This window comes from Megalops cyprinoides, chromosome 3, assembly GCF_013368585.1.
Source record: "Megalops cyprinoides isolate fMegCyp1 chromosome 3, fMegCyp1.pri, whole genome shotgun sequence".
In the NCBI taxonomy this organism is placed as follows: Eukaryota; Metazoa; Chordata; class Actinopteri; order Elopiformes; family Megalopidae; genus Megalops; species Megalops cyprinoides.
This window is the reverse complement of record NC_050585.1, coordinates 46,439,319-46,454,032: the sequence shown is the minus strand read 5'-3', so window position 1 is coordinate 46,454,032 and position 14,714 is coordinate 46,439,319. Positions and strand designations below refer to the sequence as shown.

At 39.9% G+C, this 14,714-nt stretch overlaps 2 protein-coding genes across 2 annotated transcripts; one reads left to right on the top strand and one right to left on the bottom strand.

The window, feature by feature from the left end:
* The first annotated feature begins 6,530 nt into the window (after positions 1-6,530).
* Positions 6,531-8,573, top strand: nop16 (NOP16 nucleolar protein homolog (yeast)). Its single transcript, XM_036522949.1, has 5 exons — positions 6,531-6,711; positions 7,230-7,338; positions 7,520-7,583; positions 7,696-7,802; positions 7,892-8,573. The coding sequence occupies exons 1-5, from the start codon at positions 6,605-6,607 to the stop codon at positions 8,033-8,035; spliced, it is 531 nt and encodes a 176-aa protein (XP_036378842.1). The 5' UTR covers positions 6,531-6,604; the 3' UTR covers positions 8,036-8,573.
* Positions 8,574-8,582: 9 nt separating this feature from the next.
* Positions 8,583-14,330, bottom strand: arl10 (ADP-ribosylation factor-like 10). The gene is made up of 4 exons (XM_036522948.1): positions 14,110-14,330; positions 12,039-12,213; positions 10,416-10,591; positions 8,583-10,044 (listed from the first exon to the last, which is right to left on the bottom strand). The coding sequence occupies exons 1-4, from the start codon at positions 14,245-14,247 to the stop codon at positions 9,877-9,879; spliced, it is 657 nt and encodes a 218-aa protein (XP_036378841.1). The 5' UTR covers positions 14,248-14,330; the 3' UTR covers positions 8,583-9,876.
* Positions 14,331-14,714: the final 384 nt, after the last annotated feature.

Genomic DNA, 14,714 nt, shown 5'->3' with positions numbered 1-14,714 from the left:
CCTGCTAAATTACAGCAATGTAATGGTGCATTTAAAGGAAGGATCTAGACTAGATGTTGATGTAAATACTATAGGAATTGTATCATGTTTGCAATGTTAGTAGACCACAAGAGCTTTTCTCAGGGGAGCTAGAATAGCTATTACCTGACATTCCATTTTAAGATGCCTGTACAATCGTAAATCGTCTGAACTCCCAACACGTCCAGTTTAATTGACATTGATTTTGATGACGCATCTGATGATGTATGCATTGTGGATTGCCAGATGAATTTGCTGTTTCCCAAGTCAGATGGAGCCATGAATTTTACTCAAAGACTCCAAAGTTCATTGTATAACCCCAACTATTACAAATACACCTGACCTTGCAAACATAACTGATTATTAAGAAGGAACACAGTCTCTGGCCCAACAGCAACAAAAATATGCAGTATGCAAACACACAAATGCAGGTATACTTCAGACTAAGTATTGTTACGATTTTGCCTTGAATTCTGTTTCCCTCCATTTTATGAGTCAGCATGTATTCCAGCTCAAGCAAGTTCAGCAGAGAAATATAATTATGTTCTGTATATTTTTTAGATGAAAACATAACACTTTTCAAGTCATTGGGTTAAAACATTATTGTTGGAAATATTTGTCCTTGTGCAACAGAGCTGCACAGATACACTCTCATGCAAATTATTATATAAATTGTATTATGTGATCTGTGTTGGGTTCTTCTAAACGGCAAGATGGTATCTTCACTGCAATGAAGAATCTATTTATTCACAGAGGAGGAAATAGAGTTTAAATATAGAAATAAGGAAAAGTTAATCCTGACATTTACATGTCACACTCTTTTGTTTGAAGATGCAGTTCCCTTGCTTGAAGTGTGTCACAGCCAGGTTATACAAATATAGGTCAGCTCAACCTTTGTGTTCGTGAACAGGCAGGAAGGGGCAATGAGCAGCGTGAAAAAGGATGAATTCATCTTTCCGATGCACTGCTGGGGAATAAATAAGACTTTTCCTTCAAAGCTACCTCCTTATGCTTCCCTCCATTACAGTAATGGTAGTTACAGTCATTATGTGCCAATATGCCTATTTAATTCTACCATCAGTATACTGGATTTTAATGAGGGCACAGACAAATATCTTTATTAAACCTAGATTATCAATTGTTGCATTTTTAAGGCAATAGGGAAAGAATTAAGTAAAATTATACCATTTTTATTGCAGACGTGGAAAGGGACTCAAGTGATTCTAATTTTGTTGCTTTGACTTGGAACCAACATAACTGCAGCACAGCAATAATGCCTTTCATGTTTATGACAGTTTCATCCAGGCATTAGTCAATAGGTAACCAGCCTTATTTAACGGGATTGAGACCACTGCCATTTCCTGTCATAAAGCTATGGTCAGTGTTGCTGACATAACCATGCGTCACTCTGACAGTGTACCATTATCAGTAAAATTATGCAAAGTGCATAAGATCTTATGTGAGGATGCGCTCACATATGCAATTTTTAGCTTTGGCTTCTAAAGGTGGTAGGTGTCAAGCTGTGAATTTTGCTGTTAAAGAGACATGATCAGACAATAACGTTTGATTTTCTCACTCATGAATTCAAAAACTCTCTCTGCAATTTGACTGGTTTAAAGTTGTGATCTTTCACGTTAGCCAGCTAGAACTAACATAATCATAATTATATAGTTATGTCACTGCGATATTATCATATCATCAAATTAACAGTGTCACATCACAAGAATTAGCCAGCTATGTCACAAAGCTCCATAACAAGCTATCCTATTGTTAAACAAAAAGGGAAATTATGGTTATTATGTTCATTGTGACTGCATTAACATCAATCAGCAAGAGAATTTTATTTTTTAATTTTTATTTATGAATTTATATAGTTATTCCACCAAAAGTCATATATATTTTCTGTGAAGAAATATTATTCAGACACATTATACAAGGGTAACTGTGGAATTAAATTGATGAATGTCGCTGGCATTTTGCATTCTGCCCACTACTGCCATAACTGTGGCCACATCTCAGCTTTAAATTGATTCCACTTGTGCCTGGTCCTTATTTTTTGTTTCTTTTGATACAAACATGTTGCTCTTTAATTTCAAAAGCAAGTGTCACCTAAGAGAGCTTTGAAAAGACCAAAGATGAATTTCAATCCGCAAAAACAGCCAGCATTGTAGTACTGCTGTTCCCAAAGGAGGCACATTCTCCCTGCAATACCGGACTTAGAATGGGAAGCTCAAAGAGACGTGAGGCCTTATATCTGATTAAGGTTTGATGTTAATGTTCCGCATATACTGTTAATATTTAATATGGCTCGGGACCTTTTTAGAGCCCATAGTAGTTAGAAGCTGAGGGGTTGATGTGGCACTCAGCGGTGTCTGTGTGTGGTGAAGCACATGCATAAGGAAGAGGCAAATTGTTTTTAATGGAGAGAGGCATAAATGCCTCACGGCAGGCATGCTCTCCACTTCCATTGGCTCAGCAAGGCCATTTCTCTGTGCCTATGACAGTGCCTGAGGCAGGGCTTCCCACAGGACTGCAGGGATGAGTATCTAGGCAGGAGGGCCTCACGGTCAGCTTGCACCTCATCATTTTTTCATCTTCAGTAGAGGGAGAGACACAGTTCTTCATAGTCTATGAAGATATAGTTCTTCATAGTCTATCACATTAATAGTCTTATAGTCGTAGTTGTATAATTAACTCCATACTTGGGAAGTAACTGCCCAGTTGCACCATCATTTTAATGGGGCCAGGCTAGACCTGGCTTTTTTGTTTGTTTCGTTATGGATTGAAAATATGTGTATTAGAAAGTATAAGGAAGTGCTGCATTCCATACATTTTTATTGAACTTGGGCTACTTTGTCAAATGTTGAGACAAAGGATTATACTGCCTCACACATCTGTACACAGGTACATCTGATATGTTTGATGTGATGCATGTTTCTGTAGGTTGCACACTGAATTCCTGGTTTTGATTCATATTTCCTTTCGTCATTTTTTGTCTTTTTGTTACATGAATAGCTGCTGCAACCTTCTATGCCCATTATCCCGGTGTGCGCATGTTTTTCCTGGGCAAGAGAGGTCCACCAAACTGCCTGCTCCATTATGGCAGAGAGGATGAAGAACTCAGTCATAGACCCAAGATCTATTCGGGGAGATAAGAAATCCAATCTACATGGCTGAGGAAGCATAATAACCAAATGGCCAAAGAGTGGCCCCTGCTTTCAGAGCATGTTGAGTGCTCTGTGCCGTGTGCCCCTGTCCTCTGGTTATCATGGGTATGACACAGTGCATTGAATAGATAATAACCACAGATGCCGCCCCATTATTTTGTTTTCTCCGCCAAAATGACACCAGTGGGCTATAATATCTTCGCTGCAAGGCTTCAGTTTCCTCAGGTAAATTTTTTGCAAATGCTACAATACTTGGAATAAAATTGTGATAATGATCAATGGACGCACAGATTGCCAGTAAATCAGGCACTGAAAAAACGAATAGTTACAAAAAAATACACCTACGTAAAACTATGTATTGGCTACAGCTCTCACTACTCAACACACACACGCTAAAAGAAAACAGCTGGAAAAATGGTGGATAAGTCATTCCTCTTTCTACTGACTGCTCAAAGCACCACATTTGTAAAATATACATACACATCAGATCATGCTGCGTTGAGGATTAAGAAATAAATAATCTTCCCATTTCGTAAATGGAAGGGCTGTTTTCCTTTTAATAAGATACATCAATGGGCTGTTTGTAGGAAAAGAAATTTGTGTCAGTAAATAATAAATTCTCTGTTCACTGTCCCAAACTTCCAGCCGCTACAATAAACCATGTCTGATCTTAGAACAGGCAGGCCACAGTATTACATAAAGGCGGTAAATGAGGGTCTTCAGAGATCTCCAGAGCTTGTATTGACTGAGTTCTATTTTCTTTTTCAAGCCTTTTTTGCTCTGTGCAAGTTATATATGTTATAAGTTATATGATACATCTGTTTATTTTCCATTCCATTTCTTTATTCATACACTGCTATACCCCTGTTGTGTCTTTAGTTTATTTTAAGATGACTGCATTCTCATAGTTATCAGGCATGAAAAAATGATTTTGAAAATCAATATGTGATATAAGACAGCAGTGTGTCAAAAATGCAAAAGAAATTGATTTGCTACCCCTGGGTGGGCTCTGTTTTCCTGCAGTGAAGTACTGAGCCGAAATTGCTTTGGTAAATATACAGCTGTATCAATGAATTAAAAAAAACATAAATAGGTAAGTTGCCCTGTATAAGGGAGTTGTCTTTGCAAATCAATAATGATCACAAAAATACTTTATGTTATTTGTCATCAGATTAGAATGGCAAGAAGTAAATTGCCTTCATGTGCTGGGCTAATAAAAGTACTGCATTTTTATGTTGAAGGGCTGAAGGTCCTTTCAAACAAGCCTTTTTAAGGGCATCAAAGGTAGTCAAGGCATCTGCCCCCTTGTCACATCATCCACTTTGTGTACCTTAAGTACTTTTTACACAAGTTTTGAGGTAATTTTGATAATTGTATAGGATGGTCAGTCATCACAATTTCTTTTACTGGAGGAGTCTATTGACTTGAATCAGCAACCTACAATCAGACTCTGGCCTGCTACTTAGGCAGGTCTTATTAGTAAATTCTCTTCAGCTGAGATAAAAAAAAAACACATGACAGTCATGAGTTTGGTATTGTTCTCATGGAAAAACAGGATCACAAGAAAAGAGTCTTCAGTTTAGTGAGGTAAGATTGGGTCAGCGGCTTACTGCTCTTCTGTCTGTATTGTAGCTAAACAAAAGCAATACAATGTGAAATAAATTACTTCTAAATTGAATCCTACTTTAGGCTCATTTGCCTTGTTTTTTTGCTGATACTTTGTCCCTTTATTGATGGCTTCTCAGGCAACTGAACTCCAAAATTAATTGCTAACTCGTTTTGGGTTCAATGGCCATCCCATGGGATGGTTACGCATACTGCGTGCCTGTCTATGGTCACCTTTGTGAGCTGGGAGCTTATAAGTGCCTGATTAGACCACACCTATCATTGAAAATCTCCATGTAGACCATGGGCCCAAACCCAGAATTCTTATTTTCATTCAACCCTAGGAAAGAAATATCCTCATATTTTGTAAGTTAGGTTTATTTTTCTTTCAAAAGGTTTCAGGTATGTTGGTGCCATCATTTTACTCTACATTTTACAACTTTATGGTGTTACTTTGGACATTCAGTCGTCCGCAGTGGTCAGAACCAGGACACCTGCCACTGTTGCTTCTGCTGCCATGTCATTCTGCAAACAGGGAATGATTTACTGAAGGATCTCCAGCACCTGTAGATGTATGTTGGGGTTGACTCCATCACACCTTCTGCCAATGCATTAAACATCTGGTGGTGGTGGTGGTGGTGGGGGGGGGGGGGTCTGGTTCAGACTTATCAAGAGGACATACATTTTACTGTTTTACTCAAACACATGATATTCTCAGTCAACGCTTGCAGTTACTCTAGTTGTATCTGTTTTTACACCATGCAACTCACAGTAAAAAGGAGCAGCAGGAGTGCCCCACCCAATCAAAGCCACAGTCCTGTGGTCACTGAATCCAGAGCTCTATGCACTTCACTACACTACTGAGCTAATTCACGGAGAATTTACAGTCCAGCACCATCTGGTGGCTGCTCTCATTAACAGCGACCAAAAACGAGTTTACCGTTTACGAGTTTAAGTGACAAAGTGACAAACCCTAAAGTCTTGACTTCAGTTGGGCCCACCACTGCTCCGGCCTTTCTCTTCCAGTGAGACCACGTCATGTGTGATAAGGAGCAACAAGTGTTAAAACGATGCTGGAAAACCGCAGCCACAGCCGAGATAGCTGCACTGTGGGAATTATCCAGCTAGCTTGCCAGGTGACTATATAATAAAATTCTGGGTTTTTTTGGATTTCATTTCTATTCTGTGGTACCCTTATGGGATGCATAGTTGTGCAGCTTTGTGATTCTTGTATCAGTTTACTTATTTAATAAGATTCTTGTATCAGTTTACTTATTTAATAATGATTTATATTGGCTTTAAACAGTATATACGCCATGGTGATTCTTATCACAAAGGGCGCTATATCCACACCATATGTGGCATTGAGAAACGACAATGTCTGTATATTGTCGCTAAATTTACTGCGCTGCCGGGTTACATCCCTGCGATTCATTCATTGATTTTGCTTGTCATATCATCTGCCCTCTACCCAGCAGGCATCTCTTGACTCTTTCATGCATTTTTACTTAAGTAGAAAATTAACCCTACCATTAATCAATCTTTTCAGGCAACACAGAATATACATGCTGTGTCCCTCTTGAGTCAATATGTGTTCTCGATTTTTATAGATTTCAGTTTGAAAGGACCACGAAACCCAAAATACAATCGAACAGGAGTTGTTAGTCTTGGTAAATCAATTATCTTCGTTGGGAAAATCGGAAGCTCTACGGGTTAAAGGTGAAGAGGCGGTCTCCCTGTCACGTGATACTTCCACACGTGTGTGTTCAATTCTTTGGTTTCTTTGCTTAAACTGTTGCTGATTAAAGATAAAAATGCCGAAGGCAAAGAAATCGAGTCGAAGGAAGAAGTATGATTATAACAAGAACAAGAAAAAACTGAAAAAGCAGTTTAAAAAGAAAGCGGCTCCGAGAATTGAGTGGTGAGTTCAACATGATAGAACGGGCAGCACAGCGGCGCGTTTAGCTAGCTAGCTAACACACTATCTGAGACTGTTCGAAGGTTGGTAGTACGGATAGCCCACAGTGCTGCAAGATACCCGTCAATAACTAGCCAGCCGATCAATAAATGCTGTATTCACGTTCGGTTTTGAGCATTGCGTTATTTGGTAGCTAACATTTGAGTTGAGCACAATTGACTTTTTTCATCTCCACCATGTTAGGTGTTTGTTAGCTAGTTACCTTGCTAGCTGTTTGTGTTCTGTTTCTGATGTGGCGCATCTAGCGATTGACTAGTACAAACGGAACTTTAACTAACCGTGGGTGACAGTGTGATCCAGCGATTTGGGAAGTGTACCATTTTAACACTTATACGTTAAGCTTGAAGCCCAAGTCGAGCATTGTTAATTTACCTTTTTAGTAAAGAGACATACCTAGCTGCTTGGCTGTTTTAGTCTGTGTAGGAAACGATGTAATAACAGTACATATGGTGCAATTACAGCCCACAGATTCGAAATGCCTGGAACGACAAGAAGTCAGTTGCTCAGAATTTAAAAGACATGGGCCTTGCCTTTGACCCAAACCTCGCTCTCCCTTTGCGCAAAAACAAGGTAGGTGGCGTCTGTTGAACACGTTGCTTGGCACGCGTCTCCAAACCATGATAGGAGGTTTGGAGAAGGTTTGGCGATGTACTAAGCGTGTTAAACAACATGTGATCTTTGGAATGTAACGTTTTTGAGTTTGAATCGCACCTGAGCTATTGACATTTTTCTGACGTCATCAACGATACAGGTTCCTGGGGCCGACGCCGAAGAAACGGAGGCTCCTTTGGTGAGGAAACCTTATGTCATCAAAGGTAAGATTCAGGTCTGGCTCAGGAAATATTAGCTTCATAATTAGCCCAGTGTGGTTGTTAGGAATCCATGGCTAATGGATTGAGATCTTCATATTTTTCTGCCTTTCACAAGGGTTGGAAGAAGAGGCAAATCTCCCAACGAAAGACACAAAGTCGTTATCCAGAGACATCATTGAATATGTGCAGTATATGATAAAAGAACACAATGACAACTATAAGGTAAGGTGGGAAAGCAAATTATTTTCCCTGGCAACTTCCCTAATATTCTGACACATGACTACAAAATGGGTTTTTATGTGTTTTTGTAGGCTATGGCCAGAGATGAGAAGAATTATTATCAAGACACACCAAAACAAATCAAGAGGAAAGTGGATCAGTACAAACGCTTTCATCCAGAGGAGTACGCTGCCTTTATTGAGTCTCTGAAAGCACAGAAAATGGACTGTTCGTAGACTCCGGTCTACACTGGATGAGAAGGTACGCCATTACGGGAAAGTGTTCCACATAGAGACCTGCTCATTGGCCAGATACTGAATACTGATTCTCATTGGAAAACACCTCCTGGTCTATTAAGGAAGGACAGTTGACAGATTTTTTGCTTCTCCTTGGACCGCCAACCTTTTTTCTTCCCCAGAATGGACAATGATAATAATTCATACATTTACAAAATGAGTACAGTATACAAGTAAAAGCTGGACAGATTTTTAACAATCTTTCAAACGAATCATTTTTAATATTTTTGTGGCCATACACATTCAACACAAAGCTCAAAATACCATTACATGAATTGCACAAGTACATGAAGTAAAATTGTATGTCAGATAAATATAACTGACCTATATTATGCCTCTACCACCCAGTCTGAACCAGTGTTTCCTCTGTACATTATCTAAAGTTACAATGTAAACGAAAGCATCAAACTTAAATATCAAGCTTTATATAGAGGCTTAGAAATCTTTGTCATTGATGTGCACAATAAAACCAATGGAATGAGCATAATATGAAGTTCTTACTTTAATACAATAAATATTTTAAACATTTAAAGTAATGTAATTGAATGGGTAAATACTGAAACACCCAGAACTCAGAAAGTTTAATGCAACTGTGCTGAAGTTTAAGAAGTGATAATATCTACATTTGACAACGCATTCACATAGATACTATAATTATCGGTGTCTGTCTTTTTCTATTTACGATTTAATGCATCAGTTATAACTAGGTATTTATGAACAGCATAAAGTCAGTTTACACAGTTGTTATAAAATTCTCATCTTACTCAATCTTATTTAATTTGTATAGGAAATATGAACTTCTACATTCAGACTGATTCCTTGCATTTGTGTGGTCTGACAAAAAGACATAACACATTAACCTTTTGGCACATCTTTCAGAGCATTGTATGTCTTAGTAAAACTAAAATTAATTTGCGGATTTCATTTTAAGCAACACAGGTAAGGACAATTCAGTTGCAATGAACAGAAGTGTCACCTGTTCAGTTACAAAAATAAGGAGAGTTATGTTGAAGTTGGCAATTATAGAAAATCTATAGCAGCAGACTTCAGATAAGTGTGAAACACTGAAATCAATTGTTTTTTTTGTACACGTTTTCTCATTGTCTGACTTCACAGCTGCAAACAAAACATTTGCCTCTACATGACTGGACTGTGGTTAGGTGAACAGTATGCATACAAAGCTTAAGTGTTTTAAATGGTGTTGGTAGTTAAGTTCTGTTGCAGTATTACTTTTCCAAAAAAAATTGCTAAATCCATTCTTTCTGAATACTTATTTGGATACCCTGCAAAACATAGTACCCTTATTAAAATTGTCTCTGAGAATATATCTTAGTTTTAACTTTTGTGGAAAAGAATTATTTTCTCGTCTACAAACTACATTCTTTAAAAACTTTCACGGGCGTCAACACCACATTACCTACAATTAAAACTTAAAACAATAACTTAAAATGTTCTCATGGTTACCTTAAGTTGTTTTTATAGAAAATCTGCTACAACAATACTGGCCTCAATGCATTAATGCGAGTTAACTCTCCAAATAATGCGCAACATTCACTTGCCATTGCAGTGACATTCTAGCAAGAGAATAGCTATAATGTTACAGCAATGTGTTTTTGTTACTCTATGACACGGTGATGCAGAATGAACTCAGTGAAGCTTTCCTATCATTTCCGTCTGTCAACATTTGGACCTGAAGTTCTAGCTGAAGGGTCATTCAAAGCCAAAGGTTCACCCAGAGTGCCCCCTACCCCAGACCCCCTTAAACTGCATGGCCCTGATGTTCAGACCAACTGCAACAGCAGGTCCTTGAAAGCTTGCAGGCTGCAGGGTGCATTCAGCTCATCTGAGCCCAGCTGGGCAGCCAGCAGGAACAGCTTCCTCTCATCACCCACTGCTCCCAAGGAGAGGGCTTCATGGAGCTCTGAAACGCTCACTGCATTTGGCTTGTCCTGGGGGAACAGCAAACAGCAGGTGAGGACTATGCCGAGGTCTCATTTTCACTAACAGGGGTGTCAGACTTCGTCATTCAGTACTTTGTACCAATTAATACGTGCACAGCTTTCGAGAGCGACTTGTGCTTTACTTTGAAGTGCGTGCACTTCTCTCTCCTTGGGAGTATTCTGCCACAAAACAGGGAGAGATCCCCCTCAGTAGACCACATATGCAGACACCACTGTTAAGCTTACCTACAGTAAATAGGTGACATTCATTGAAAATGCTTTCCCTGAGAAAGAACTAGGATAGAACTGGTGCAATTCACAGTACGGCAGACACACACCCTGCTCCTATTCTGAAGGGCTGGCTACACCTCCACCCTCACCTGCTTGTTTCCGAGGACCACCACGGGAAGTTGGCAGTCTGCTCTGAGGAGCCGGTGCAGCTCGTCCTTGGCCATCGGGAGGCGCCTTCTGTCGGAGGAGTCTACCACATACACCAGGATGTGGGTTTTCCGCAGGTACTCCGTCCAGTACATGCGGAGATCTTCACCGCCTCCAACTACCAGTGCAGCACAACACACAATCCATTAACTGTTCACTGCACTGTGCAAAAAACATCACTTCATTTTATTCTGTTATCCTTTGATCCGACATACAACATAAAGATTCTGTTGATTTAATGATTTGATACTTAAGATGATCTAATTTCATTGAAACAGTGCCAATAATTTAACAAAGCAGGTGTTAAATTAGGTAACAAATGACTAATGTATGACTAAGTGGCCAGTTCGTTCTAACCAAATGAAACTTGGTTGTGATAAATGGTAAATTTGTTCATGTTCCATGAAAATGTATGTTCAAGATAAAACATTAAATCATAAAACATTAAATCATTGTCAAAAACAAACTGAATTCTATGAAGATCACCATAGATATTTGTCAGTATTTGATGGTAGCATTCAGAAATACCTACTTCATCTGTGCAACTGAAAATGAGGATTAGGTACATGTGAACATTTAAAACTGAGTGGACAGAAAAGGCATTGACCTCCTAGCTGGTGATAGCTGGCCAGTGGGTTAAATCAGTTCACAGATTGATCTACCATTCTGCTCTGGGGTAGAGTCTTGTAAATGGTAAATGAAATGTTGATTTTATTTTCAAGGGAAGGCTAAACATTAACAGGTCTTTCAAAACACTGAAAACATCTTAGACTATAGCTGGCAATTTAAACCCAACATTTTAACCAAACGTACATAGTGACGGCAAAGTGATATTACTTTTTGCAGACATGTTGTGCTAACTGGAAAGCTTGAGTTTGTCACAGATGTTTGAATCAAGTCACTGAGTCAAGACTCTCACTTCCACTGTTGTTGGGTTTCCTATTGTTTGTTCCTCTCAGCTTCTGCAATCCTGTGTTTACATTAGTGGTAATACTGTCGATGCCATCTTATTGAAGCGTCTCAATGTCCAACTGGAAACTGATAGCTTTAGCTTTAAAACGGACTCAAATTTCCTAGCTTGATAGGAGCCATCGCCATACTAGTGGTAATGTCTTGGCTGTCGAATTGCATTTATTTAGCACTAAATTTAACAAGTGTTCTTGTATTTTTTACTTGGCTTTGCCTTTGCCTTGACCTTTGTAAATAAATCCTTCATTTCAGTAAACCTCCTTGGGATTTTAATGTCAGTACAGCTTTACGTACAACTTTAAAATGGTGCCAAAAATAGTACCATAATGTTGGTGGTGGTGATGATGGGGGGGAAGCTCTGCCCATGACATAATTTACTGGAGAAGTAGTTCCCTTAAATATTAATTTGAATATTAAATATTCATACAACAGTAATGTGGTATCTAGGAGAAAAATGTGCTTCAGAATGGGCTGTGCCCGTAAGCACCTGTTTCATCACCAATGGCAGCTCTGACTGTGGAGTGTAGGAGAAACAATACTGAGAGTGTGATACTATCCAGCTTTAAACCTAGCATGGGTAAAGGACGTGTACTCACTCTCCAGGAAGTCCAGCTGGCAGGCCGGAGTGCTGAGACTCATGAAGTTGAAGCCCCTGGTCGGACGGCAGCCCCTCTTGGTTTTCGTTCCTGTCAGGCCCTGCAACATGCTGCTCTTCCCGGCTCCGTCCAGGCCCAGAACGAGCACCTGCCTTTCGCTGCGGTCCTCCTCCTCCTACTCGACACACGGGCAACGATATACCAAACCAGGCCCGGCGGCAGGAGAAAATAATGCAAAATGCAGTTGCAGTTCGGGGGGGGGGGGGGTAGGGGGGGGACGACAAAAAGTCATAAATGCTATATAGACATCGGGATATAAGGACACACCTGGGGGTGCGCTGAGGTCCGTCTGGGGGGTGCAGACGGACCCCCACCCCCCATAGCTACACCAAACACGGCCCTTAAAACGGAACTCCTCATAGTCAGCAGATATATGGGAAAACATCCTGTCCAAGTCACAGTGTGTTTCACTCATAAGCCATAAGATCAACATCTACTCTGTGCTGGAGATGACCACAGCACGTGACAGGAAGTAGTAGAGGGCTGGAGACCCACAAAACAAGTGGGGTGCATTCAGAGAGTAGAAGACAAGACTCCTTATGCAACATGGGGCAGAATTTACATCTCCAATAGTGAATTGCCACTTGTCAACAACTATTTAGGTGACAGCCATGTGACCAAGTTACCTTTGTCATGGGTGAGTAACTGATGCATGCAATAATGGTCTTTATTTGGGACATATGGCCTATTGTGACAGTGTTATTACTGATATATGTGGTTCTCCGGGGCCAAAGGAGAGAAGGCAGCAAAGTGTTTTTGCTGCCCTCCGATTTTGTCATGTTGTGCTCCCTCACCAGATAAAAGGGACAAAGGTGATGAGCTGCTGCTTGTCTAGTCGGAAGGTATCCTCAGCTTTCTCTGCTTATTTGCAAGTCGTGGGGGGAAAAAAAGGGTTTTATTCTCCAATAAGAGGCACATTAAATGTAATTTATCCGCTCTCCAAGAGGAACCCAAATTACTGTGTAAACAAGTCACCATTATACCATTTTTTTTTTTCATCATGGATATCATGTACTTCAGATGCTTGGCCTATGTAAGATCACCATTTTTGATTTTGTGATTTGCTACTGTTTATAATTATTTGCAGATGACATAAGTCATGAGCTTACATTAAAAGCTATATCGATTGTGGAATGGGCGATAGGTCTCATTTCAGATATTTTGAAACAATGTTAAATATTCGATTTTACTATCACAACAGAATGGTTTTAACAAAGGAAGGAAAAGATGGAATTTGGAAAACATCACTAACAGTGGATCGTTCTCAATTGATTGTCAAATTAGATTTAAAGGAAGCTAAGTTTCCAGAGGAGCTCAAGGAGACTTTAAGATTAGTAAAACGAGTTTATGACCACACAATTCTAAAAAAAGAAAAGAATGAAACGTATCAATATATCAAAGACGTGTCCTTATTTCCCGCTTCTCCTTTACAATATAGCATCAAAGTACTTTTCGAGTGGATCAATATTTTCTCTTGTCTAATCGGCCACGATTAAAAGAAAGAAACCCAAACGGAATGTTGCAGTATCTGCACACAACTACGTTTGTTGCGCAATAAGAACACAATCGCAACGTATGTGATAACTACTGCGCCAACACGTGACTTTTTCCCTTTCGTTTCTGCGATGGTTTTGTGACATACCATAACAAGCTACCAATTGTGTCATTGTGTTTGCAGAACTCTCCGTCCTTGCGACAAAGTAGGCTATGCACGCACTCCCCGCCACTTTGGAAACATTTCATCTTAAAATCACAGATATTTACTGATAATCATTTGCGTTATCGACATACTCTGTGACCAAATTGATCAAACCCCCCTAAATGGCATTTGTTTTTTATTTTAAATAGTGTGCTACAAAAGTCATGTCTACCCGCAAAAAGCAAAATAACTGCTGATATTGGCAAATGAAAACACATGACACACCCCACTGTCTTTCTTAAACTGCATATCTTCTTAGTAAAACATAGGCTACGAAGACTATACGTCCATTTAACGAAAATAAGTGCTCACCTCCTTGATCATGTAATAGTCCATCTCGGGTGACCATACTCGCCTTCTGTAGAAATAATTCAAGGCGATGAAAAGAGCTGATCCCAACGCAGCCACCGCTGCAGTTAAAGCGATGGATATGTGCCGAAGCAGAACCATGTGTCACCGCCGGAAAGCCGAGCATGCAGCGGCGCTGGCCAGACAACAAAATCCTCCGGTGTTCGGGTATTGGAGGATGTAGCCAGTTCACGTGATCAGCCCTTGTTTGTGTTAGAAAACCTTGCCCAGCAGACCCGCCCCGTTCCTTCACCCGGTATTCTGTGTGACACCAGAGGGGAGTGACAGACACTTGTCTGGAAACACGAGTTGAAATTTAATAGCAGAGAGGGCAAAGTAGCCAATCATGCCCCCTTGTTTCTTTTCTTGGAAAACAGCGGCCGCAGAATGCATCATTTCTAGAATACTAATCTGCCGGCTAATTAATCTTCTTTAGTCAGATTTGCGGAAGGGTCCTGCAGATTGGTGGATTCAGAAGTTGATTAAATGCATAATTGACACCATTCGAAACAATGCTTTCTTGGTAACAATACATGCACCAACCTTTTAAAGAGCTTTTAGACTTAGAT